Here is a 26886-nt window from a genome sequence, read left to right as displayed (position 1 = left end):
AAAAATAAATAAAGAGAGAGACAGAGAGAGGTTTTACATGGCAACAAGAAGAGTGAGAAAATTGAGGAGAAAGATTAGGGATAGATAAACACCCACATCATTAAATTAAGGAAAAAGAAATCATTTGCTTTCTTTAATTTGAAGCTTTTGCATCCTTTATTTATTTATTTTGTTTTTCTTCGGGTGTTCGATATTTGCATTAGAATTTAACTAATACAAATTTATATTAGACAGGTTCTTAGGGATTATTTGTTAACTAGTTAGAGTTATGCATGTATTAGTAACATATAAATTAGTTATGAGTGAGTCTAAAATGAAAAAATTATCTAAATACACATCTTATTTTACTATAATCTCTAAAATTTCCTACTATTTAAAAAAAAATCAAAAATTCCCTCTCGAATACATCACTCCCCTCTCGCCAATACATCCCTATCTCCCTCTCAGATACATCTCTCCCCTCTCAGATACATTCCTCCCCTCTCAGATACATCCTCATATGTATCTGGATGTTCTATCCCCTCTCTGATACATTTCTATCCCTTCTTTAATAAATCACTCCCCTCTCGAATACATCCCTCTCCTATATATCCAGATGTTCGGTGATATATGTATTCGGAAGTCTAGTAATGTATCCAAAATTCATAATTTTAAGAGATTTTTGTAATTTGAAAAAGAGTAGGAAAATAATGTAATTAATTCTTAACACAATGAAATTTATGTAAAATGCACATTATTTTATGCTAGATTCATCGGGTGTCTGGTATTTGCATTATAGTCTGACTAATCTAGATTCATGTTAAATATGCCCATAAGGGTCTTTTGGTAGCTGGTTAGAGCTATGCAGATATTAGTAACATAGGAATTAGTTATGAGTGAATCGTATTATTTTATGTAAGTATTAGTTATATATGGATTAGTTACTATACACATATTAGCTATTTCATTTTATATCCTGTATAAAATAATACATAGATTCGTTCATAATTTATATATATATTAGCTATATAGGTTTCTAAATTATCAACTAAACATCTATTATTTGTATACATAAATAACTTATTTTCTATCTACCTATCAAATATCATATAAATTATATAAAAATTAATATTAATTTCTTATATAAGAATTATATAACCTTTACTGTCGACTTTGGTCAGAGAAAAGGAATAAGACAATAAATAAAGCTCCGCCTTAGAGTTCATTTTATTTACAGTACCACTTGATGGTACTCTTTATTTTCTCTCTATCTTTTCACCATTTTTTTCTTATTTTTTTCTTCTTTCTTAAGAAAAAAAAAACAAGAAGTTTAGCAAAGGAAATCTTGAATAACTTTGCAAATATAAAACAAAGAAAAATAGAGGAGTTGTTAACATGTAGGATTGTATAAATAAAGAATTATTTACTCTATTGGTTTCAAGTCATGTGACTTAGTAATTCCTTATATATATATTTAAAAGAAGAGCCTTTTCATACTCAAATCAAAAGTGAGTATATTATATTAGAAATAAATGATAGAAAACCCTTTCTATCAAACTAGACAGAGAAATAATTATATTAGCTAATAAAACATGAACACCTTAATTTGTTGGTTTTTTAATTAGAGAAGCATACACTAATAAAAATTATTTATTAGTGTCTTACAATCATAAATAAAATAATTAAAATAAGAATTATTCACAAATTTCCTTCAAGAGTCTCATGAACTAATTGATTGTTTGTACCAATTATTAGACGACTATTCAATAAAATCTCCTCTAACAATGTATATGATTAGACCTAAAAAAGATTTTAAAAAAATAATTTTGTGATCTTAAATATTTCATATAATTTTCAAGAAAGTAAATATATGCCATAAGGTACAAGAAAAAAAATAAAGTTAAAATGTTTTTTGATATAAAATATATCATTTTTTGAAATTAAATATACCACAATCCACATAATCCAACAAGGAGAGCTTGATTTTCGGGCGGGGGGGGGGGGCGCAATTTGGCATTACATGATTAAGAAAAAATCCCCCTTTAATTTATTTATTTTTGAATGGGGGGGAGCAATTTGGCATTACATGATTAAGAAAAAATCCCCCTTTAATTTATTTATTTTTGAATATTGGTGCTACTTCCTCTGCTCCAATTTATTTATCTTTATCTTAATTTAATTGGGTATGATAAATTTTTTTTCTGAATCTGGTAATCTTAAATAATAACAATAATATAACCATTTAATTTCGTAAACTGGAGTTTGGAGATATGTAGAATATATGCAAACCTTTTCCTTATTTCAGAAGTAGAAATAATAATAGAAATCAAAGGATAAAAAACTATCTGAGCAATACTACAATTACTAGTATGGACTAACGACAAGATAATGCACCGCTACCTATTAACATTCTATCCTAATACACGTCATTCACAACCTTCTATCTAAAGTTATATCCTCGGTAAGCTGAAACTACGTCATGCCATGTCTAATCACCTCTCCCCAATATTTCTTCGATTTAACTCTAACTCTCCTGAAATCATCCATAGCCGGTCTCTCACACATGCGCACTAGGGCATTTGGACATCCCCTCTTCACATGCACTAACCATTCCACTCTCGCTTCTTGCTTCTTGTCCTCCATCAAATCCACTCTCACTTTGTCCCGAATATCTCATTTCTTAAACCAAGTAGATATTTAGCCATAAGCTTTAAATATTTTTTAATTTAGTTGAAATTTGTGAGATTGAAGTTTGAAATGGAGTTGAAGATAAAGTTATGTTTAGTTATACTTTTTTGCAAAAGAGAGAAGATGACCTTTTATTTGAAATTATAAAGATGAAGTTGGAAAATATATTATACGTTATTTTCCTAATTTGGAGTCCAATATCAAGTTGAATTTGAAATTTTCAAGATCAGACACTAACTCTTAAGTAAAGTAGAAAAAACATTTTGAAAAAGGTAAAAAAATTGTCATGACCAAATGGATCCAAAAGATATGTATAATATACAAATTTACCATATGAGATGTCGAAATTAAATAATTGTCAAAATTTTAAAAAGATGCATACGAATCCAAAAGATACATATAATGTACAAACTTGCCCTATGAAATATCGAAATTAAAGAATTGTCAAATTAAAAAATATGCATTCTTTTATAAATAGATTAAGAAAGAAAATAGAATAAACAAATTAAAATAGGAGAAGTACTATTAACGAAAAAAATCTTAACCAATTAAAAAATTTCCAAAATATATATCTCACTCACCTATTCATGATATTAATGTGTATGAGACAAAACATGCATTTCTACATCTGAATTTGATTTATCAAGTAAAATTTTAATATATTTTTAATCATATCAAACATCCCTTATTTTTAAATTTAAATTAAAAAAATAAAAAACATCACTTAATATGTATCAGAGGAGAAAGTACCACATAAGGAATTTGAATTATAAATTTGGTCAATTTTTAAAAAGATTTTCTTTAATAATTTCATAGTCCCCCCCCCCCCCCGGCTTCCCCCAACCCTCCCTCTTTGAGTTATAAATTTGGTCAATTTAAAAAAAGATTTTCTTTAATAATTTCATAGCCCCAAATAAGAGGAAACATAGCCAGAGAATAATTTAAAAGTACAATTTAAGTCAGTGACATTAATTAGTACTATTTATGCTAGATTGTACTACCTAATATTCTCTAAATATCTTTAACGCAGACAAGGGATTTGTATTATCTGAAATTCTTTATAGGAAAATTAATCTAAATACTCGTTTACTTAATTAATTATATTAAAAATAGTTGACGATGTATTATATATATAATCATGTAAATTTATATTTAATTAGAAAAAATAAATAGTAAATTAATCTAACTATTTGTATAAAGATTTCTTTTTTAAAAATTCTTTTCAATATAATAAATTTTTTTAATGCAAAGATGGTTATATAGATAAACTAGATAAAAATGCTCATTTCTCATCTAATGTTAAAATATAAAAAAGAAGGTTTTCTAAGAAGGATTTGAGACCTATGAACAGAATAACACAATGAAATGATAAAGCGAAAAAGAATGAATGGGAGACAATATTAGAAAAAAATCTGCCGAATTTGTTATTTGCGTTTGATAATTAACTATTTATTGACAGTCAGAAAATCCTAATCATAAATGAATTGTTTGTCTTGACGAAAAAAATATTTTTATGCGTTGATCTATCTTTGAAGAGCAATTTTGTGTTTTATGAGAAATCTTTAGATACAAAAAAAAATCATATAACATTATTACTTAATAGTTATGATTATGAACTTTATCAGCAAGTCTATAAAGAGATTAGTTATTTTTGTTAAGGATAGATTTATTATTTTCCTTTTCTAATATTGTCATGGATAATAATGAAGAAATTAATGACCAATTCAACTAATGGAACTTTTTAATTATATTATGGATAGAGTAATTAATCAATTTACCCTTTTTATTAATAAAACCACATGATAAGAAGAAAGGTTTTCTTAAACATTCCTATACATATCTTTCTATATATATGGTAAGATGTTTGGTACATGTGAAATTCAAATATTTCATTTCACATATACCTAATTTTATCCAAAATAAGAGCAAACAAACATAAAAGTTCAAGAATGAAATGTCTTTTGTTTTAAACCTTAGTTGAAAACCATGTGAAGGACATGTGTACAAAGATTTTTTTAATTTTATTTTTGTGTTATTTACAGGAAAAAGATACAATAAGTCTCTTTTTTAACTATATATAAAATTTCAGCAACACATTTTAATATAGCATAAATTATTTTAAAGTATAATAAATACACTCTTTAAAGTTGAGATGACATACAAAGTTGTTTACTCTCTTGAAGATCCATTTTTAATTAGACAAGTACAAATAATTAATTATATTTAAGTTTAAGTTGATATTTTTTAATTAATTTTCTATTTTCTCTGTGAAATAGAGTGAAAATTCACTAATGAGGAAAAAAATTGTATATTATGAATTTAATTCAGGAAACATATAAAGGGCACAATCTAAATTAAAGCCTAAAAATAGTATTATTTTAATTACCCTCTCCCCTCCTAGTTATCCATTGTCAAGACTCATGACCTTCGTCGGTGATTTGGACTTTTTTCTTCTCGACGATGAAGCACACCCACACCCGCTTCAATTCTCCATCGTCATAACATCCCCACCCCTTTCTCTTCTTATTTCATAGCCCAAACAACTTTCAAGTGAAAAACAATTATATTTTTTAACCTAAATTCAACCAAAAAATAAAAGACCTCAACTTTCAATTTTTTTTTGGATTAGAGTTTTAATTTGGGGTAGTTTCTTCGATGGAGATTTTATATAAAGTTATTTGAGACTTATTTTCCTTTTTTTGGGTCACGAATTTCATGCTAACATTTCAAAATTCAGATTGTATAGCCTAATTTTTGAGTATTTGAGTGATACACTCGAATATATTTATATTATGTCATGTAAGATGTATATGTTTATTTGTACACACCCAAAGTTAAAAAAATATAGATATTAGTTAAAATCAAGCTAAATGACATATTTATGTATTGTATCAAAAATAAAGATCTAATATATAATAAAAAATCATAAACCTAAAAAAATAAATACAAGTAACCTACAAAATTAATTTTTCCCAGTGGCACTAGTATTACTTTTTAACATTTTTGTTATCCACAATCTTGATGATGACAATTTATAAAAGCCAAGTTCTCAACCACATTTTCCTCTAAAGCCATTTTATCCACAGACCATATAATATATACATGTCATAAAGAGTGAACCAAAAAATCAAAAAAAGAGATGGAATTAACTACAACTTCACAGTCTATTTCCTATGTTAATCTTCAAAAAATACCATATTTTTTCCCTTATAGAACTACTCTATGTTCTTTCAATTCCATTAATTTTCTTGGATTTAATTGTATACCCAAAAGACTAAAATGTAGTGCTAGCCAATTGAGGCATTTTGGACCTATCCATGCTTCTGTGGTTGAGAGTTATTCAACTAATGGTTCAGTATCATGGGTTCTTGAATTTATAGGTATGTGATTTTTAAATTTTTTTTTTACATGTAAGAGTTTTTTGGTCATGAGTTAGTACTGAATTGTATATACTATAAGAAAACAATGCAATTAGGGACAGACAAATTTCCTAGCCAAAAAGCAAAAATTCCATGCTAATTTCATTTAGTTATGGATTAATGACGGATTATATGAAAATACAATTAACTAGGAGCTATTTAGCTATGGAGTAGCTAGAGATTACCAATAAATCTCGTAGCTAATTCTATGTTTTCTAATCGAATGGAAAAAAAATGGGATCAAATTTATAATGTGCAATGCTAGTACTCTTTCCGTTTCATATTATTTGGCACACCCTTAAAAAATCTTTTAATTAGAAGTGGATTTTATTAAATTAACCTTATTAGTGATACTTTGGAATTTTAAATTTGACTAGCTATCACTACTTTACATAGTTATGTAGTAAAGGGAAAAAAAATCTTTTGATTTGCTAAAATTGACAAGTAAAATGAAACATTATTTTTGATATAGAGGTTAAGTAAATTGAGATAGAGGGAGTAGTACTTAAAAGAAAAAAAAGGGTGATGAATGGAATGAGTTTCACATTGGTGAAGGCCGATAACCCTGGACTCTTTATATGCTTGGGCAATCCTTCTCCTTTTGAGCTAGCTTTTGAAATGTGCGTTAGGCCCAAGATCCATTTGACAAAGGAAAATAAAAAAAATCAAGTTGCACTTAGGAATGTTGCCTAAAGGTCAATGAAGTGAGTGAAAATGATACGACACAATGTCAAGCGATGTTCTCCATTAGACTTTGGTGAGTAGAGTTACCAGGTACAAATGTTAGTAAGAGGTAGCAGATATCCGATGAAACAATCCTTAGTGGGTAGAGTTACCTGGTACCAATGTTGGTAAGAGTTACCCGGTAGAATAGTCAAGGTGTGACAATCTAATCCGAACACCAAAGTTAACAAAAGAAAGAACAAAAAACCATTTCACTCAACCTTAGAAGCTCAAAGATTGAGTCATTGATACCTATGGAAGATAAAACTAACGTTGCTTAGCTTTAAGTTAACTTCAGGGACCAGACTCAGACGATTTTTTAGTTAAACGTTAGATATGCTTAGTCAAATAATATAGGGATCAAAATCGACGATTCCCCTTCTAATTTGTTGTTTTACTTTGTCCTTGACTTCATTACTATGAATCTTGTGCTGTATGTACTGCTAATTGTTGATACTTTGAAGCAAGTCCTAAAATTTTATGTTACTTGCAGAAGCTTTCATAATAAATTTGTTATAACCGGAATTGGATCTTGAATTGTCAAGATTACCTCTTGCAGATTAAAGTAAACTCTAGATATGGTTAACAATACGAGGAGTTTTTAGCATTTTGTTGTGATCTTCTCATTTGTTTATGTTTAGCTTAGACGTTTTGACTCACTATTCAAAATTAAGGTGATGGAGACACAAGGCACATTGGTTCTCCAACTGCAAAGCCACGCTCTCTTGAAATACCTTCCGTAAGTATTATGATGGTGATGCTCTTTCGTAACAATCCTATTTCCACTTCCGCGTATGCCATGTACGTTAACTGCAAGTTTTGTTACATTCTTTAGGGTGCAGTAACTGTTGGACGTGTTGCCGATAAGGTAGATGTAGTCATTCCGGTGCCAACAGGTAATAAAACCATTTGTGTGATAGCATATATAACCTCTCATTCTAATTGTTGACAAACAAAATGTTTAGTTTCCGTGTGTATCTGAAAATCTGTTGATGTACAAACAGTATCTGCTGTACATGCTCAGCTGCAGAACATGGAGGAGTATCTCGTAGTGACAGATTTAGACAGCACGAATGGCACATTCATCGGTGAGAAAAGGCTTGTACCTGGTGTGGCTGCTGCTGCATTGCCTGGAAGTCTCGTTACATTTGGTACAACTTTCATAGTCAATCCTACACTTTACTTTCAGTGTTCTGCTTTCCTTTTTCTTTAAGAAGTAACGTAAATTGAATTTAACTTATATACACTGACAATATAAGAAATCCTTACATTGTCAATGTAACTTAACCTATTATAGCGTGTTGCATGCTTTATTTGGACTGCATGAGCTTGTCAAGAGAAACACATGTGTCAATGGCCACTCTGTAATGTTGGTTATGTAGCATACACCAAATGAAATGTTTGGTATGTTGTCTTAGATGAAATGAGAAACATCAAAAAGTTATTAGATAAGTAAAAAAGGAAGAAAGGGGGTGGAGGGTAGGAGGGAGGGGGGGAATATTGTTGGTGGATAGAGTTACCTCTTATTGGTAGGAGGTAGCAGGTATTCGATGAAATCAGTCGAGGTGTGTGCAAGCTAGCTCAAACACCATGGTTATCCCAAAGAAAAAGATTTACCAGCATTTCCTAGCTAGTATGCAAGATCCACTTAAGCGTCAAAAAAGCCTTGTTGCATCATCTTTGTGGAAAAAAAAAGAAGACATACTTACAATAGATGATCAAGCATTCATTTCCATTCACTAAATTTTTTCCTCATACTTCCTTATGATTTATGAGTGGCAACGTGGAGAGAACGGATCCCTCCTTGTCCATGGTGTTGTTGTATTGCCTACGCGAATTTATCAAGTATTTAACTTATATACACTAACAGCATAAACAACATTTAAACTATCAACGTATTTTAACCTGTTGGTGCATGTTCTCATTTTTTTTTTTTGGTATACTAGTCTCAGTTATTATGAGTTATGTGACTTGATACTCTAAAAGTTCTTTTAAACTGTCAGTTTATAGAAGTTAAACTCTTGTATCATATATGTCAAACTTTCTACTACCCCGAGTTGATTAGTCTTTTCGGAAAATCTTGTCATTCAGGGGATACCAATTTGGCAATATTTCGAGTCGCGAAGCTTGAGAAGTTGGAAACTACTGCATCTGAACCAGAAGAAGTTGAAGAAGAGGAACCAAGTAGCAGCTAAAAAGTCCAGAATTCCATTATCTGCAATTATTTTGTAAACAGAGGAAACATATATATATATATATAAATGTGATTTTTATTGAACTAATGTTGTCCATTTTCTTCTTGACTTGGGGGTTAATTACCCCTTTATTTTTGTTTCCCACCAATTTGTATATTAGCCTTGAGTTTTGTTTCTTTTATTTGCCCATCATGTTATGGGGAGAAATTGATAAATAGCCTTTTTTGGACCTCTAATTAAGTTTTAGTCAACATTTTAAAAATCAAGCCACTTTTGAATGTGGAAATAAGACTACATAGGTTTGTAACATATATACATGTAACATGTATCTCGTTCGTCAGTGTTTTAGTTGGCCACTAGAAAATTGACGTTTCACCGAAGATTGCCACCATTTAACAGATATTTGATATATACTCCCTACGTTTTAAAATAAGTGTCACTATAGTAAAAATCATGTTCATTAAGAAATCAATAAATGCGATGTGTAATTTACTAAACTCCCTTATTTAATAAATATCTCTTGAAAAGTGGATGGAGTATGAAGGTATAGTTGAATAAACATACTAATATTTATCTTGAATTCTTAAGGTGACACTTATTTCTAGATAATTTTTTTTTTTGCTAAATGACTTATTTTGGGAACGAAGGGATTAATTTACATACCTTTTCACATACAATTGATCTTCCATACAGTTTGGTCAATGTTGTGCACATACAATTTGAAAACACATACATTGAATTCAGTTTGACCACACATTCAATTGATGGCTTACAATCAGTTTTTGCTTTGAAAACACATACATGCACATCCAGTCGGTCACACATACAGGCACATACAGTTACAATCAGGTACAATATCACCACCATTTCATTTTGGAAATGAGTTTAGTATGTGCGCAAATTACAATGTATTTTGTTACATTTAAAAGAAGTTTGAAACTAGGATGCTCGTTCTGGGTTTGCATTATCGTCATTTAGAGGGTAATTACACAAATTTAACATGAGTACTTTATTTGGACAATTGTGATGTTAATGAAGAATTTTTTGTGGAAAAAACAGTTAAAATTGTAAGCTCAACACCAAAAATACAAACTGATCCAGTCCAAACTCCCTGACACTCACCGTCGTTAGCACTGATGGAGGTCTTTTTTTTCTGGTTTCTCCCATGCAGTGTCCGATATCCACATTAGAGCTTGACTAAATCCAAATTCACATTGGAGGTTCTTGTTTAGACATATATAGTTACATGGCTTAGTTTGGAATAATCTAAGTTGGCACTATATGGCTTTGGGTAGGATAGCCTTCTTTCTTACATTGTTTGTCCATTTTGAGCTTGCTCAGGCAGATGGTGTAACAAAAGAATTGCCTTGCCAGAATAAAACATAATCGATCAATCCAAGAGCATTCATGTTATCAGAAATCTCAAGAGTCACAATTTCCCTTCAATTTTAAGTTGTGCAAAGTAGCAACAACAAAACAAACTGGCAAATCTAGTCACAAATAATTTTTTACAGCACCATACCTTAGCCCTTCTTGTTTCAACCATTCCAAGTTCTTATTAGCACGTCTCCTGAAATTTTGCTACAACACGTGGGGGGTAGGAGAAAAATTGGAAATTCTACAAGCTTACTGCTAATGCAGAACCTGGAAAGATCTAGCACGTAGGCACTGCTTGCTACCAAGAAAATCTCTTAACTACTAGCCCCCTGCCACAATTCCTCTTCAACTAAAAGACCAACTATGCATGTTAACGCAGTAGGTCCCATCAATCGTTGTAACTTCAAGACAATCAAGAATCTGCTCTTTGCTTCGACATCAACACAGTTGCATGTTGCATCAATGCAACTTGCCTCTACTCACTGGAAGAAATACAACATTCTCCATGTCTACTCTACAAACTCCTGTAATCTATCACAGTAACTTCATCTTCAGGCGCATCAAGATCTTGATAGCTGCAAAATTGTTGAACTGTAGGTCAGTATAGGAAGCATGGATAGTTTTCTTCCCAAAGAAAGTAAGGATAGTGTTCGATCATTAGAAATTAAATCGTGAAATGCCATGGCATGTATTCACGTAAATGCATTTAGGTCAGTCACATCACCATTCAAATACAAAACACCTGCATTTCCAGGATTTAATCAGGGCAGAAGTCTCTTGAAAGAAACAAAATGTTTCCCAAGATATAACTAGATAAATAATCATTAGCTACTCATGTAATGTAACAATGCTTTTTTACAGCTCTTTTGTACTGCCACTTTTTTTCCTCCAAGTCTGAAAATAGATTCAAAGTTGAAGAACTTCCATACCAGACGACTACAGCATAAGAAACACCAACAAAATGCAACAATTTGCAAATCCTTATATATCTTACTCAGACCACCAGTTCAACTTCCTCAAAGATAATTCTCTATATTGCATGGAAACACACGTACATTTTTACAAAAATTGTAGGAGTGATGAGAGTATGTTACAACAATACAACGCATGACAACTAAATACATAACACATGACCACCAGCATTATACACTGGTTGAAGCATAATCACTTTGCGTAGTTGTATTTTGGAAGTGCAATTGCAACTCCAAAGAAAATCAGTCTAACAGATCAAGAGGTAAGAAAACAACTTCCAAGAATTTCCAGAAGTAGCTTCATTTAGGCAACTTATAGACATTCCTCAAAATATTTGGGAGGCAAAAAAGTTTTTCTTGACTCTGAATCTTGCCTTGATAACATAAACGAAACAGGCGGAAATTAACACAGACTGGACTCCATTTGTCTACTATTTTCTGTCGTCTTCTCAACGTGGAACCCATGATCAAAATTCTACTTTAATCTAATCTTAAAACATAGACAAACCAGCATGCATAGATTTATCTTGGACATGGCCCACCATAACTAGTATTCACAAGAAGTGCTTCTACAAAGCCATGCATGAACAAGGGAATAGCTCCAAATTGTAGCACAAGTACCATGTTGTGTACGCATCATGGTTTCTTTTCTCTTTCTTTTTTTTTTTAAAATCAAGTAAAGTATAATTTTACTGATAGTAGGAAAGCTCCAGTGTACAAGAGGCGTACAACAAAATACAGAATATACAGGAACATCTGATTCTCTGCGAAGACACCTGATCTTCTGTACAAATAGGAATCACATATTCTCCATTATCAATAAAATTACACTTTGCTCGATCTAAAAAAAATCAACAGAAATTTATTAGCTTCAAAGGTCTATTGCTTTCCCTCCATGCTACCCACATAAGTGCTAATGATCCATGCAACAACATCCCACGCTGACATCTTTGCTTTCTTCCTGAAAAGGCCCAATACATAGTGCACCCCCTCGCAGTACCCAACAATGTCCATTGTAATCCCACAAGTGGGGTTTGGGGGAGAGTGGGGACACAGACCTTACCCCTACCTTTGGAGGTAGTGAGACTGTTTCTGTTAAGACTCTTGACTCAAAAAAAACGTTTTTCAAAATAGGTTCGAAAAATACAAGTAAGGAAGCTATGAAGAAAATATCAAAGAGAAGAAACATACAAACAACAACATACCCAGTATAGTCCGACAAGTGAGGTCTAGAGAAGGTAGAGTGTACACAGACCTTACCCCTACCTTGGCAGGTAGAGAGGCTATTTTCGATAGACCCTCGGCAAGCGAAGAAACATATTGACAGCAAAAATAGCAAAGAAACCCAAAGTAACGGAAACAACACTAGTACTAAAATTGGAGAATAAGATGATAGAATAATAATATTAAAACGGGTAAGTAGAAGAGGAAGCAAATTAGGTGCTCTAAACTAGGTTAGTAAGTAACAGACATCAAAAAGGTACAACCAAATACCAAAATGAAAATTATAAGGAAAATGTTATGGTTAGTAAGTAACAGACATTAAAAAGCACGAAGAATGCACAAGATATTCTAGATGACCAAAAGATAGACAGCTAGAAGCGTTAAACTATACATGGGTTGTTTCCAACATATAGATTTGCTAGCCTCAGAATACTTTTAAGATTGCCTCAGAATGTTACATTTATAGCTCACAGGGCATCAAAACCTTTTGATCCCAAAGAATAAGAGCTCATCAATATAGAAAACATCAAAAAGTGGAATCTGACCCACCTTAAAATATATAATTGTTAACCAACACGTCGAATTTGGGACCGGTGCTATGTCAACACGGACCTCCAAACCCACTTTCCAGGGGCCATTTATAAGCTGCTGTGAGCCCTTGCTCACACAGCCTAAAACTCAGTCCTTCTATTTCCTTTTTTTTCCCCGCATCTACACACCAAACAAGATGGTGCAAAGCCTTTATTATAATTTTACATCAAAGCATCCAAAAAGCCATTATCTAGAATCGGCTTTTTTACTGACATGCTTTACAAGTCATCAATATACTATACCAACACTTTGAAACTCATATTGTCTCCTCACCCAAGAGAAACAATTTCACTTGAGCAGTACAAAAACAGCACAATTTACTGATTTTAGTGAGATAGGACATTTGAATGATGGTAACTAGTAGTTTCACCATTAATCAATCAGAAAATATTACAAGGCACAAAATACCTTCGCAAACGACGAGGATCCTGTCGAAATCCGGGAGGTAAAGCAATTATCGAGCCTGCTGGCCCAGACCTCCCATTTCTACCCCCTTCAAAAGGAGTAGGGCCTCCTTGCTCTCGCATCATTCGCATTGCAACTTCAGGAGGCGCAGGAACAAACGGACCAAGAGGACTACACATGCAGTGAAAATGAAAAAAAAAAAATCAAAATTCAAGAGTGATATCCCAGTCATGGCTAAGACCTAGGTTTTGCAAATTTAAAAAGTTACGGGGAAGAATCATTTTAAGTTACCCAGCACCAGGAACAGGCATCAATACTGGTGGAGGAGCCATCTCTGAAGGGAAAGGAGCAACTGGAATTCCTTGTCCACCAAAAGTATCAAACATTTCTTCATCAGGATTCCCCCCATTGGCACCATCATTATTGGACTGAAAATCCCCAGATTGTGGATTTTCAGACATATCAAACCTTTCACCACCATTAGCACGTCCATCCCGATCTTTACGGTTCCCTCTGTCATCCTTCAGTCGGCCATCTAGCCCAGGCCGGCGCCTTAGTGGCTTCTCTTTCTGCATAGAACCAACATGCTGTTAAAATCACCACTGATTGAAGGTTCTAGTAAAAGGAGGACTGATTACTGCATGAGATCAAAATTCTCTCTTATTCAATTAATTAACATATAAAGACAGACTAGCTCCTTCAGGGGGATGTGCCTATGTCACATAAGAAAGAATACAAAAAAGAAACAGCATTGAAGCACAGATGACATATAATGGAACCAGCCTTATAACACGAGTGCTAACAACAAGAACAATAGAGCAGTTTGGTAGTAGCTCGCAAGGCTCATAACCTTGAGTTTGCCTGCATTTATTCATGATTGAGTATTCGAGTTTGATTTTATATTTATTGAAAATTGTAGAAATATAACTTGCTCCTCTTGTTGCAGCTGATGTAAATTCACTACAGCAATGAAGATGTCAGAGACCCAAAATTACTCGGTTCAAACCAATTATGGTAAACATCACTAACTGTCATCACATGTGAAGGCAACATTTAGGGTTAAAACATGCATTCACTATCAACAATTTTCTGACTCAGATGACCTGTGATTAGTTTATGCATCAAAACAAACACTTCACACATTCTTATAACACAAGGATAAACCAATCAAAAAGTGTTGACTTCACCATTGTTAAAACTTCCTCAACGATTTTAAAAACACTATCCTAAAAAAAAAAGGAACTATCTCCTTATTAGTCAAAAAGAATGTCATTTTACTATATTTGGAAGCAATTTAACTTGAACTTTCTATTTTACACTTAATGACAAGCGTTTATAACCACAGAAACGTTATTTTTAAAACCATAAGTTTCAAAAGTCTTGTAGCCACACAACTGTCATGGCATATCTAAGAGCATAAGTTTCAAAAGACCTTTTTTACCTTAAAAGTCTGTAAGTCAAAGAACACATTTTTTGTTGCTTGTGCAAGAGTAAGTAGAGAACATATAATTTCAATAAAGTTGTCGACTAAGGACCAGAAGTCCATGTAGAATCGGGAAATTCGAAGTATTAACTTGCTCAAGTTCCATTTGGTAGGGTATGCATATAAATTGAAATGGAGAGAGAATGAGGTACTGAACACTTGTCCAAACAACAGTGCTATCAGTATATGTGTGTTTTAATGACAGAAAAATATGTTGTTTCTAGCTTCACTACTAGGTGGATAAATGGCACAATACCATTTTCTTCTCCACTTAAATACTAGATTTGGTTCAACTCATGAGATGTGCTGTACCTACTGCACATTTCATGTTATACTACCTTTACCATTGAACTAAAGCCGTGGAGACCTGAAAATAATAAGTAGAGGTTTCTAATTCGTTCAATATGATGAATTTAGAACTTTGATTCATTTCCATGCTCTTTTACATCACAAGAATACTAGAGAGATGAAGATGTTGAAAAACTTGGATACAACTAAGAGAACATGCTAAATTTACTAGTTCTCCAGCCTACCAATTCTATAACTAGTTTCTAGAAGATAAAATCAGTTGTAACATACAATATTCAATATTATAATGTCTATCACGTAGAAAAGATGCCAGAATCATTCAGACGCCAATATAGAAGATCACGGATTCCAGTCTAAAAGTCTTTATCACTTGGACAAATTCAAAGAGGTTGTTTTCGCTAATCGTGTTATTGAAAATATTCATGGTATCAAATTACAAGTTTAATAATCGGGGGCTTGTTGCCATATTTGATTTCCCTAAGAACAATAACTGATAATAGTCAAAAAAAAAATGTAGATGACAACAGCATCTTTCGCATTATTATTGGAAATTCAATCATCTCTTGTTGTCACTAAAAAATTTTCTTCTAGTATGTTTTATGGTATTAAAATTTAAATTATACGAATTTTTTGAAAGTTCTCTTTTGTGTTTTAAAGAGGAATGCAACATTTATCTTTTTTAATAACCGAGAAATCCCTGACAGAACAATGGCGCAAGGTTCAAAACTTGATGATTTATGGACCCGCCCCTCTACCCTCTATTCATTGATCTAGTGGTTTATTTCACCTCATTTTAAATTTTGTTTTCTTTTTGTTCTTTATTTGAGCTAATTAAAAATTTTGATAACGATACATCTTATTAAGCTCTTTATTATACTACACTAACTATTTTATTCAGTAGAATAATTAATAATCAATCAATCCACTACACTTTATCCCGAACTAGTTGGAGTTTGTTATATAAATCCTCCATATCCTTCCCTCTATTTGGGACAAAGATATTACCAGAAATAAACCTGTATCTAATTAAAATAGAACAGATACTTAGATGATTACCATATATCATTTTTAATACCATTAACCAAACATCTAACAACACTACAAACAAATAGCAGTCATTATTCACAGAACTAAAATCCTCTATTACAGTCCATGTATAATTTGTCCGGAAACCAATCAACCACAAAATTAATATGACAAAACCTTCCAGATTGTTTTTATAGATTCCTCAACACGAAGAGTAAAGGAAGAAAGCAGCAAAGTTCACAAGACATAATAGCTGGATACTACAGCATTACTTAGTCACCATTAGAAAAAAATATGAGAAGAAGCCTGGAGTAGAGAATTAAAGAGGTTCAAACACACATGTAAAGTAAGAAACCCAAGAAATGTTGCTTAACATAAAGAAGGAGAAATGTGTGGTTTACCGGCACAGATGGCAGCATTACAGGAGTCCCACCAGGAGAATTTTCATCACTGAGATCATTTAAAGCCTTTAGTCTTGAAACTAAAAGTAAGAAGGTGGAAAAAAAGATATTACTGTGTACTGCACTTACTTCATATAGTTTTGGAAGTACAAATCTTCACGCACTTTAGTAGTCAGATCCACTGACAGATCAGGGTGTTTCAGCTTTAAATGTTTATGGACAAATTCAGACGCATGGAAGAGCTTTGTACAACCCTTGGCTCCACAACCATACTTCCAGCCGTACTTCTCATCCCTAATTTTACGGACATAGGGATCTAAGGCTTCAGCAGCAACAGCATCAAGTTTTTCCTTTGCAGCCATTACTTCCAAAGGATCCTTCCCTTTCAGCCTGTCTTGCCAATGTGAATCTACTTTTGTTTCCCACTCTGCTCCATTGCTTGTTGCATCAGAAGCTTTGCCGTCAACCCTCACATGCCGAAGACCCTTAGCTTCATTTGTCTCCGTCAGGCCATAATAATCCACCCCATGAATGCGCCACAGGTAGGTTAGAAGTGTATCAAGTAGTTCAGTTCCCTCAAGACCTTTTACTGAAGTTAAACCCCTTATGATAATAACTGGGCCTGTGGAACCATGAGACTTGTCTCTGCTTCCCCTATCATTATCAGACCGAGATAATATGTTATCCTCCATTCCCTTCTCCGAGTCAAGCTTCCTCACAAGCGCCTGTGCTTGTTCAACATCAATCTGGACTCTTCTGGGATCAGAACTCACTAGGTGAGCCTTTGGAGCAGCTGAAAGTAAGTCGGTGTCTCTAGTGGGTCCCCTTCCATGCCGCCTCCTTTTGCCATTTTCATCTGCTTCTTCATCGGAATTTGGCTCACTTGACTGTCCTGATTTGTTCGTAGGAGGTGGTGTAACACCAGGACCTCTATTTTATGCAAAGATTTATCACTTCAGCAAGCAGTATATTATTTCATCTTGCACATTCCATATATTAAGAGCAAACAGATCTTACATGTCTAAAGTTCCACTCTGCAAATCAAGTAAGAAATCCTTCGCCGATTTCCTTGCAAGCTCATTCCTCCTACAGGAAATTAAGACAGAAAGGAAGACTTTATTAGAACCAAAAGCATACACCTGACTAGAACAACAGGTAAAAGGTATAAAAGCAGTTTAGTCCAAGTAACAAACAAGAGCATCTCTCAAGCTCTCCCTACAAAAATTCTGTGCAACGATATCAACATGTACCTTTCAATAACAGAAATTAAGTTTGTCGGATGGTATTTGTCTTTCAACCTGCATATACAAAGAACTTCTATTAGAGAGCTCAAACACAAATAGAGATAGCAGGGCAATAAAGGTGAGCCGGAAGTGTACCATTCTTCATCTTTATGAGCGTTAAAATAAGCTCTTTTTTGTGCTTCTATGTACCCAGACTTGTATTCTTGGTACCTGCATATAAGGAGAATTAGCTCCATTATTTTACAGTGACACATTTACATAAATATGAGAGAAAATTTACTCAAAACAAAAGAAAAATCTGCAAGTTATACTGAGGCCAATAAACTAAGCTTAAATTGAATCATCAAAAGAACAAGATATCATATCTTGTTTTCAGTTTCACCTGCGCTCGGCTTCAGCTGGCAAGATATCATCTTCAAGCTCCTGAATGAATTGCTTATAAGACTTCAACCCCTCTCTGCAACATGTTCAAAAGAGTGGATTGATTATTTAAACCAAATGAAAACCCCATTTCAAAGTTTTTAAGAAAGACTGATGAAATAATACAAGTCCCAAGTCATTTTCATAAAACAATTCAACTGAAAGCAAATCACACAAAATTCATGGAAAAGTCTCATACTCGCATGCATAAAGGTACTATTTGGTTGAATGGAAAAGGAAAAGAAGGAGCATGAGAGTTAATCTACGTCATCATTTAATGAGGGAGAGGATCACATTTACAAACTTTGTTTTGTTGAAAAAGAGACATGCCTCTGAAAAAGTTCTTTTTTGCTAGGGGAGGAGGGTTAGATGATAAGTAGGTGTTTGTGTAAGTTGTTACCACCCCATATTCTTAGAGCATGTTTTTCAAGTGCTTACCCAAACACTACAAAACTTCTTAAAAGCTATTTTGGCTTAAAAGCACCTAAAATAAGCCAATCCAAATTCCAAACAGCCTTTTACAATTTTACTTTCATTTTCCATTCAAGCAGACCTGCAAAAAATATCTATTCTTTTTCTTTTCAGTTACCTCAAGCCACTTTCTCGTAAAACACAATTTTCTTGTTACATTCTTGATGCCCAAATAAAAACCAGAGGCAAAGAATCCAGCCATCATAATGTTACATGACAAAGATAACATGGGAGCAAGCACTTCCACTCAAATAATAGCATTCGCCATGCAGCTGAGCTCGTTACTAGCAAACTAAACACCTACTATAGGAATGTATAGGACTTAACTAGATGGGAGTAGATGGGGGAAAGGATGCTCTTTCACAATCATAGAAGTTGCAAGGAGGTATAAAGGCAAAAACGATAACATTGGAAAGAGAGATGATTTATGACACAAACTTGTACCTTTGAGTGCTCCCTGCGCCAAAAGTATCTGCAAATCCTCCACGACCAGGGCCCCAGTCTAGCAAAAAATAAATATAGGTCAAAACTCCATCCCTAGAGATGCCAAGCGCCACAAGAAGTTTGGAACAAATAATTTGATCATGATCAATAATACTAGACTAAAAGCTAAGAATGGATAACTGAAGTCAAAATCAACCAGGCTGCACCTAAAAGACTATCAAAAAGGTTCAAATATGAGCACCAAGGGGGTGTGGCCAAGTGGTTGAGAGCCATGAGGTCTCAGGTTTGAATCCCAGCGGAGACAAAAAACACTAGGTGATTCTTCCCATCTATCCTAGCCTTGGTGGACAGAGTTACCTAGTACCTCTTGCTGGTACCTCTTGCTGGTGGAAGTGATAGGTACCCCCCGTGAATTAGTCGAGGTGTGGAAAAGATGGCCCGGACACCACAGTCATTAAAAAAAGGGTTCAAATATGAACATTTCTCCCTCAAGTTTGTTGAAGACATGAGTGGATTATAAGGGAACCATCTAAGACAACAAATTAAAGGGCAAAATTGCTAATTAACAACCCTATATAGCAATGAATATTTATACGACGCACTCTAAAATTACATATTACTCAAAATAAAAGTTAAAACTTTAAATAGAAGAAATACTACACGTTTAACATGCCCACTGATTGCTGATACTCTAAGAGAGTAAAATATAAATGAGACTGACCACCTCTATAGCCACCTGACGAGCGTCCTGCAAATCGTCCATGATGCCTCTCATCAGGATAACCAGGTCTACCCCCCATCTCACGCTCATAACCGCCTTGATGGTCATAACCATATCTGCAATATCAAGAAGTTTTCCAAAGCACCATCATTAGAACACTTGCAAGGTAATTCGACAAAAGAAAAGATCAAAATTGTAATGGAGGAAAATCGCATGGACAATAATTATGCTAAAGGACAAATGCCCATGAATAAGGAGCATGAACAATAAAGAAATCACTACAAATGATGCTACTTTGGACAACTAGAGAAGTGTGCAAATAACGAGAAAAAGCAGGCAGGAATTGATTAGTTTCCTCCTTTATATTCTTTTTCTTATTTAAAAATAAACGGCTGATCATGCTTTTATTGATTCTCAATCTGTGTGTCATTCTTTAGCAAGGACTCTTCCATTGCACAAACTAGACTAGGCAGTATTTGGGAAGTGCAACTCAAAAGGTTAATATAAGGTTGGGAAATGGATATGTTTGCCAGAATAGAGAGGTTTACCATTGATGAGAACCTACCTGACACTTTGAATTGGGGAAAAAGAACATCTTCACAGTGAAAGAATGCTACAAGCAGATCTGTATACTGAACAAGGTTACTGATCTCTGGTCATGGAAGCTGATAGGGAAAACTAAATTGCCCACCAAGGTTAAATGCCTCAATTGGATTGCTCTAAATGGAGCATGTTTAAAACAAAACACCCTCACAGAAAAGGTTCCCAGCAGTCAGCCTCCTGGAGAGTGTCAAGTCACTTTATTCCTACATTGTCCAGTGGCAACTGACATGCAGAATATGTTTTACTGTATTTTTGGTTAGAATTGGGTCATGCCACATCATATGAGAGAGGCTTATACAAGAAGATGGAGTTCACAAGAGTTGATAAGGCCATCAAGAACACATAGTTGATGAGTCCTGCAGTTATTTTTTGGTGTTTGTGCAACGAAAAGAATCAAAGATGTTCTTATGGAATTCTCAACTCTAAATAACTTTCTCAAGTCAAAATGTTGCTTCTTCCTTTTTTGCTGGATTAAGTTAACACATGTAATTAGCACTTGCCAATTTTTGGACTTTCTTAGCTCTCTAGTTATATAGATTGTATTCCTTTTTGCTGGATTAAGTTAACACCTGTAATTAGCACTTGCCAATTTTTGGACTTACTTACCTCCCTAGTTATATAGATTGACACACTGTAACGGGGCTAACAAACTCCTTTTTATGTACATCTCTATTTCTGTTTTTGTAATTATGCATCTTTTGATGGCTTTTCAAATGAAATGCCATTACTTCATCCAAAAATAATTACCATGTCACCGAATGCAAGAACTCATAACAAAGAATAAGCTAGAAAAAATACAAACAGACGATAAATAACAGTTTTCTGTATTCATATTTGATTTCTCTGACAGCAGGAAACTTACACCAACATATCAAAGGTTGCTGATAGATCTTGACATATTCCCTAATGTCTAATCTAATGTTTAGAAGCCTAAGAAAGTGAATGGTTTTAGCTTCAAAACAAAAGCTGGTAAGTTAAAATATTGTTGACCAATTCACCTATAATGATTATAAGGTGATTCCAAGATTGTTAAGCAACTCTTCGTGTATTCGGCAAATTATATGCATAGTTCCCAGATTCTACAGAGGTGAAATAACAGCTTGATAGGTTTCCATTTTCCTTATCACCAGTCGTCTGAGTGAGGATTCCTAAACTGTAAGATCAAGCAACTCTCTTGAAAGATGCAGAGGACCTGACATTTTTTATCTGATTTCCGTTTGCTCCTCCTTAATGATAATAATAAATCGGAGGATTTGCAACTTAACTACCGTCCACAAAATCCTTTTATTTCCTACAATTAGTCCGTCATTCCTGATCTTGGGCTCAGAGGGTTTCCCAAGCACTGTTGAGTACTGTCTATGTTTTCGAAAGCTAATAGCAATAGAAATTGCTTAAACCGGGTCCTTTATTATTCACCAGAGAAAGCAGCAACATATTTTCTATTGACAATAGCTTGTTAGACGGCAATGTGTTAAATGCAAGTAGAGTATTAATAACTCCTAAAAATTCAATTAAAAAAACAGCAATAAATCATCCCGAAGGCATGGATGATACTCTTTCATGAAATTATGCAAACAATTACGTGATCCTAAATGATTTTGAAGCTGTATCAGGACACCATATTAAATGGTCAAAAGCAGCTTGTTTCCAGTTAATTCAGTCCAAAATATGCAGGTTTTGGCCACCATTCCTGGGTGTCCAACAGAAAGTCTCCCCACAGTGTACTTAGGCATGCCTAAAGGGGCAAAACAGAAAGCAGATTCAATTTGGCAAGGTGTAATAGAGAAATGTGAAAGGAGATTAGCCAACTGGAAGAGACAATACCTCTCTCTCTTGGGGTCGCTTAATTCTTACAAAATAGAGTTTTGGTTTCCATGTCATCTTATATTATGTCTCTTTTTTCAATACCCATCAAGGTATAAAAGAAGCAAGAATTCCACTTAGTCAAATGGAGTACCATCAGATCAAGAAAGAAAGAAAGGAAGAGGATTAGGGATCAAGAACTTGAGAACACAAAATAGGAGCCTTTTGATGAAATGGTTATGTAGATTTAATTCGGAAGACAGTGCACTAGGGAAGAGGGTAATCACAGTGAAATATTTTCAAATTAAATGAATGGTATTCAAATATAGGACCCCCACCACAGGGAGATGAAGTTTGGAAAAGCATCAAAGAACTATGGCCCAGCTTCTTCCAGAACATTAATTATAAGATAGGAAGAAGAATCTCCTTCTTGCTACTATTTTGTGCTTAATAGATACAACTTATTAGCTTCTCAAAAGAAAATCTCTATCCTCCAATTTCACGTTTACATACAACATTGGCACTTTAATGTGTCTGCTAGCGCAGACAGACAAAATTGCAACTGTTTTTAACATGTAAGTGAGCTTGAACTAAACAAAAGTTCTGTCGGTCTTCAAATAAAGAGCCCATTACAGAGTATTTGAATGAAACAGACACAAAGAGGATGGAAGGGATGTAGAGGATTGATATGAACAACCTGTCTAGTTCGTCATTAAGGTGTAATCAATGTTGTTGTTTGAACAACAGAAATATGTGCATCATACGACATACCAAAACTGGAACCTCACAGAAGCTACCTTTTTAAGCTTAACACCACTATTCTAATAATACTAAACACTCAAAAAGCCCAACCTTAGGTAACCTTTGTCAGCACCTAAACATTTTCATTGCAATTTCATTGGGGAAATGGGCAATGCCCTGGAAAGTATACTGTATTGTTGTTGCATATACTATTCTAACACACTAATTGACCAACAAGTGCTGTATTTCAGCACGTTTATTTTAGTATTAGTATGTAAGTTCCTACTACTTCTTCCTTTTATAACCCAGAAATTTATTATTTTTCAGCTTGAAACAAGGTGAATCATGGGTCTGCCCCTCCACCATTCTCCACTTAATTATTTCTGTAATCCTACTACTTAGCTATAACAACCATAACTATGCCTCAGTAAAATTCATACTGGTTGGCTAATCAGACTGATTATTGAAGATTTATAAGAGGATTTACGAGCATATGCAGAGAAAAAGGTTGTAATTTACCTTCGATCGCCGTGCCCGAAACCACCTCTAGGGCTTCCACGGCGGCCATCATAGTCATCTCTACGCGAGCGCTTATAAGGTGGAAATGGAGGCGAACGGCGATGAGGAGGAGAATATCCACCACGGCGGTCTCGATAAGGAGGAAGAGGAGGAGGAGGGCTATGGCTAGGCCGTCCACGTTTGTAGTCACGCTCTCGAACAGGCGGAGGATGAGGAGGAGACCGGTTACGATCATAATAGTCCCCACGACCACCTCGACGATCAAAATCCCTGTCATCCCTCCGTTCCCTTGAATCTCTATCGCGGCCGCGCCTCGGCGGAGGAGGAGGAGGAGGCGGTGGAGGAGAAGATACCGGTGGCTCTTCCGTGGACTTGTTTGGATTTTCTTTGCTTCGTTCACGGCGACGTTCTAAACCTTCCGCCGGAGCATCCATTACTTCGGCCATAGACGATGGCTGAGGAAAATCGGGAGGAGAAAACCCTAGCTCAGAGTGAAGTACTTTATTTGCCTTTGTTTGTAGATGTGGAAATTAGGATTGACAAATGGAGAATTGAAGAATCGCGAGGGGTGGAAAGTAAATATTAAATTTTGGAGTTTTAAGGAGATGGACGGTTTTCGTTTACCCCCCAAAACTATTCTTTAATTACCTAGTTTCCCACAAAAAAATGAGCTTTAGATTTTTACCCACCTTGTTTTTTCTACTTCACTTCTACTACACAACTTTAAAAATTGTACCATCTATTGCTGTGAAATTAGTTTGAATTGACTTATTTTAATTGTTTTTAACTCAAAATAATTTTTAAGCACTTTTAAGTATTTTTAACTCCTAACTTATGATATTTGGCTTATAAGATTCTTGTCTTCTCGTATTTTTTCATCAACAATTATCATCTTTTTTCTTTTCTGAAGCTCACTTTACGTAAAAATTATTTTTTCCTTTAGGTTTACATACTTCTTCATTATCGTCGTTTAATTCACTTTTCATATCATTATTTCCTTGTCTTTAAGTAAATACGAATGTGTTGCTAATAACTATAACTACTACATATAGAAATGAAAGTAGGTGGGACGAAAACAACTTCAAAAATTATATCATATATTGCGTTGAAAGCAATGGCAGACCCACGTGTCTCCTTTAAGATGCACGTGCACTCGTTAACTTCAAAAAATTATGTATATATACCTTGAGATATGATATATAATTTATTAGGCACCCAAAAATACTAAAACTAAATTGGTGCACTGGTTTGAACATTGCACACCGTTGACATGAAGGGACGGGATTCGAATTAGGTACTATGTTTTTTTTTCTTTTTATTTGTGAAGCTTTAAAATGTTGAATAAAATAAGGGGGTGGCTAGTTTCGAACTTGCTACCTCATGGTGCAGAGTGAAGTTCAAAACCATCACTCCACAAAGCAAACTTTATCTAGCAAAGTCATTGAATTCATATTTATACGTTAGTACATTGGTTTTATATATTTATTTTAAATAAAATTATCATACAAATTGGTATTCGGTGAAAAACTTAAACTAACATGCATTAACCATTTATGGTGTACCCGTAGTCTTCAAATTCTAGGTTCGCTTCTGGTTGAAAGTACTTTAGGTACAAATTTTATTCATTTCACACAGACACACACATATATATAATAACACGTCTTCCCCTTTATTACTCATTCATAATTGGATCTTCTCATACTTCTTCATAAAAAATAGGATAATTAGTATTCCTACACTATAACCGAAATCTTAGCGACATAGCTTAATTTAAGTCGGGTCATATTACCCTTCCCCCTCCCCCTCCGAACTCAACTTTTATGTATTTTCGTGCACCTTTTGTGCTGATGTAGCACTTCAGTCGGGTAAAGTTGATAGCTGGTATAACACGCGTGCGTTTATATATATATATATATATATATATATATATATATATATATATATATATATATATATATATATATATATATATATATATATATATAAAGGTCTTCCTATTTAATTTATCTTGTATTTAAACTAAGTTAATACACAAAAGTTTTTTAAAATTTTTTACCTTGTATTTAAACTTTTTTTTTGATTTTTTAAACTTTATTCATTGTTTTTTCTCTCTTTTTTTTCTATTGATTTTATTTATCTTTTTTATTTTCTTTGCCTTCTTTTGATTGATTTCAAATTTAATTTTAAATATATTATTTTTAAAATAAGTTAATTTCGGACGAATATCGAAAAAGTGAAAAAAATTAAATAAAACATAAAAAAATTAATTAAAACATTGAAATTAAAGGAACTTTTTAAAAAAATTTAAAGTGAGCAGGGAAATAAATATTTTACAAAGAAAAAATGAAAATAATTAAATGCATGTAAGTTTTAATGTTAATAATTATGTGTACTAACTAATTGCAAATAGATCAATTAAAAAATGACATTTGTCCAATTTCTTCATTGTTCACTTGCCTTCAAGAAAGTGTGCACGTTATTTTTGTCATAACAGCTTTTGAGTGGGTTTATTTCATTTTAAAATAGTTTAGAGGGAGAGGGCGGAAGATATTAGGACCCTAGTTAACTTTATATGCGTCGCTGAGATTTCAATTATAGTTTAGAGGGGTACTTATGCATTATCCGTAAAAATAATTTATCTTTTTTTCTTTTCTAAAGCTCATTTTCTTAGAAGTTGTCCCTCAATTTGAATTTATATACTTCTTCATTGTTGTTGCTCAATTCATTTTTCGTATTATTATTTTCTTAACATTTAAAAAAAAACAGACCAGTGTTGTTGATAATAATATTTAGCCAAACACATAAGAACACAATTCATTCCCAATTCTTCAAAAGATAACTAACATTTCTTGTCTCTTCTGTTTGGGTTCATTATAGTTATCTACTTAGCTACTGCACAGACCTAACACTAACAATTTGTTCTCAGACTAAACAATTGCACTTGAAAATATTAATAATGCAAGACTGCTTTAGAATATGGATAATATTATACTATTATAGATATCCATAATATGTACAACAGACAAAGTATGGTGTCTACTTAAACCATATGCAAACATTGTTATATACTCAGAATTTAGTAGACGTAAAGTGCTGAGTTCGAATTTTAATTTTAGTATCCATTCTTCT

The 26886-nt window shown here is 33.6% G+C and overlaps 2 protein-coding genes across 3 annotated transcripts; one reads left to right on the top strand and one right to left on the bottom strand.

The window, feature by feature from the left end:
* The first annotated feature begins 5769 nt into the window (after positions 1-5769).
* On the top strand, positions 5770-9185 carry LOC129887640 (uncharacterized). Its single transcript, XM_055962810.1, has 5 exons — positions 5770-6047; positions 7484-7548; positions 7645-7705; positions 7814-7960; positions 8901-9185. Exons 1-5 carry the CDS (start codon positions 5807-5809, stop codon positions 9002-9004), a joined length of 618 nt encoding a protein of 205 aa, XP_055818785.1. The 5' UTR covers positions 5770-5806; the 3' UTR covers positions 9005-9185.
* A 1202-nt stretch (positions 9186-10387) lies between these two features.
* Positions 10388-24315, bottom strand: LOC129887639 (serrate RNA effector molecule). Of its 2 annotated transcripts, none has more exons than XM_055962808.1 (12): positions 23758-24315; positions 20092-20207; positions 19371-19428; positions 18418-18492; positions 18171-18245; positions 18042-18089; positions 17809-17877; positions 16921-17721; positions 16792-16840; positions 13864-14141; positions 13576-13743; positions 10388-10956 (listed from the first exon to the last, which is right to left on the bottom strand). In XM_055962808.1, the coding sequence occupies exons 1-12, from the start codon at positions 24201-24203 to the stop codon at positions 10896-10898; spliced, it is 2244 nt and encodes a 747-aa protein (XP_055818783.1). In that variant the 5' UTR covers positions 24204-24315; the 3' UTR covers positions 10388-10895. The 2 variants fall into 2 exon arrangements, with proteins under 2 accessions (XP_055818783.1, XP_055818784.1); XM_055962809.1 differs by having other exon boundaries at positions 20095-20207.
* Positions 24316-26886: the final 2571 nt, after the last annotated feature.

The sequence above is a fragment of the Solanum dulcamara genome, chromosome 4 (genome assembly GCF_947179165.1).
Source record: "Solanum dulcamara chromosome 4, daSolDulc1.2, whole genome shotgun sequence".
Lineage (NCBI taxonomy): Eukaryota > Viridiplantae > Streptophyta > Magnoliopsida > Solanales > Solanaceae > Solanum > Solanum dulcamara.
The sequence above is the reverse complement of the archived record's forward strand: the minus strand, read 5'-3'. Positions and strand labels throughout refer to the sequence as shown.

What these genes read in the sequence shown, in the direction of transcription:
- LOC129887639 (XM_055962808.1), bottom strand. Translation starts at nt 24,203, where the DNA reads ATGGCCGAAGTAATGGATGCTCCGGCGGAAGGTTTAGAACGTCGCCGT. An exon ending in CCAGCTGAAGCCGAGCGCAG is followed by an intron (nt 18,246 to 18,417) that starts GTGAAACTGAAA and finishes CCTTATATGCAG; the next exon opens with GTACCAAGAATACAAGTCTG. An exon ending in GCTCATAAAGATGAAGAATG is followed by an intron (nt 18,090 to 18,170) that starts GTACACTTCCGG and finishes TTGTATATGCAG; the next exon opens with GTTGAAAGACAAATACCATC.
- LOC129887640 (XM_055962810.1), top strand. Translation starts at nt 5,807, where the DNA reads ATGGAATTAACTACAACTTCACAGTCTATTTCCTATGTTAATCTTCAA. An exon ending in ATGGGTTCTTGAATTTATAG is followed by an intron (nt 6,048 to 7,483) that starts GTATGTGATTTT and finishes TTCAAAATTAAG; the next exon opens with GTGATGGAGACACAAGGCAC. An exon ending in AGTCATTCCGGTGCCAACAG is followed by an intron (nt 7,706 to 7,813) that starts GTAATAAAACCA and finishes ATGTACAAACAG; the next exon opens with TATCTGCTGTACATGCTCAG.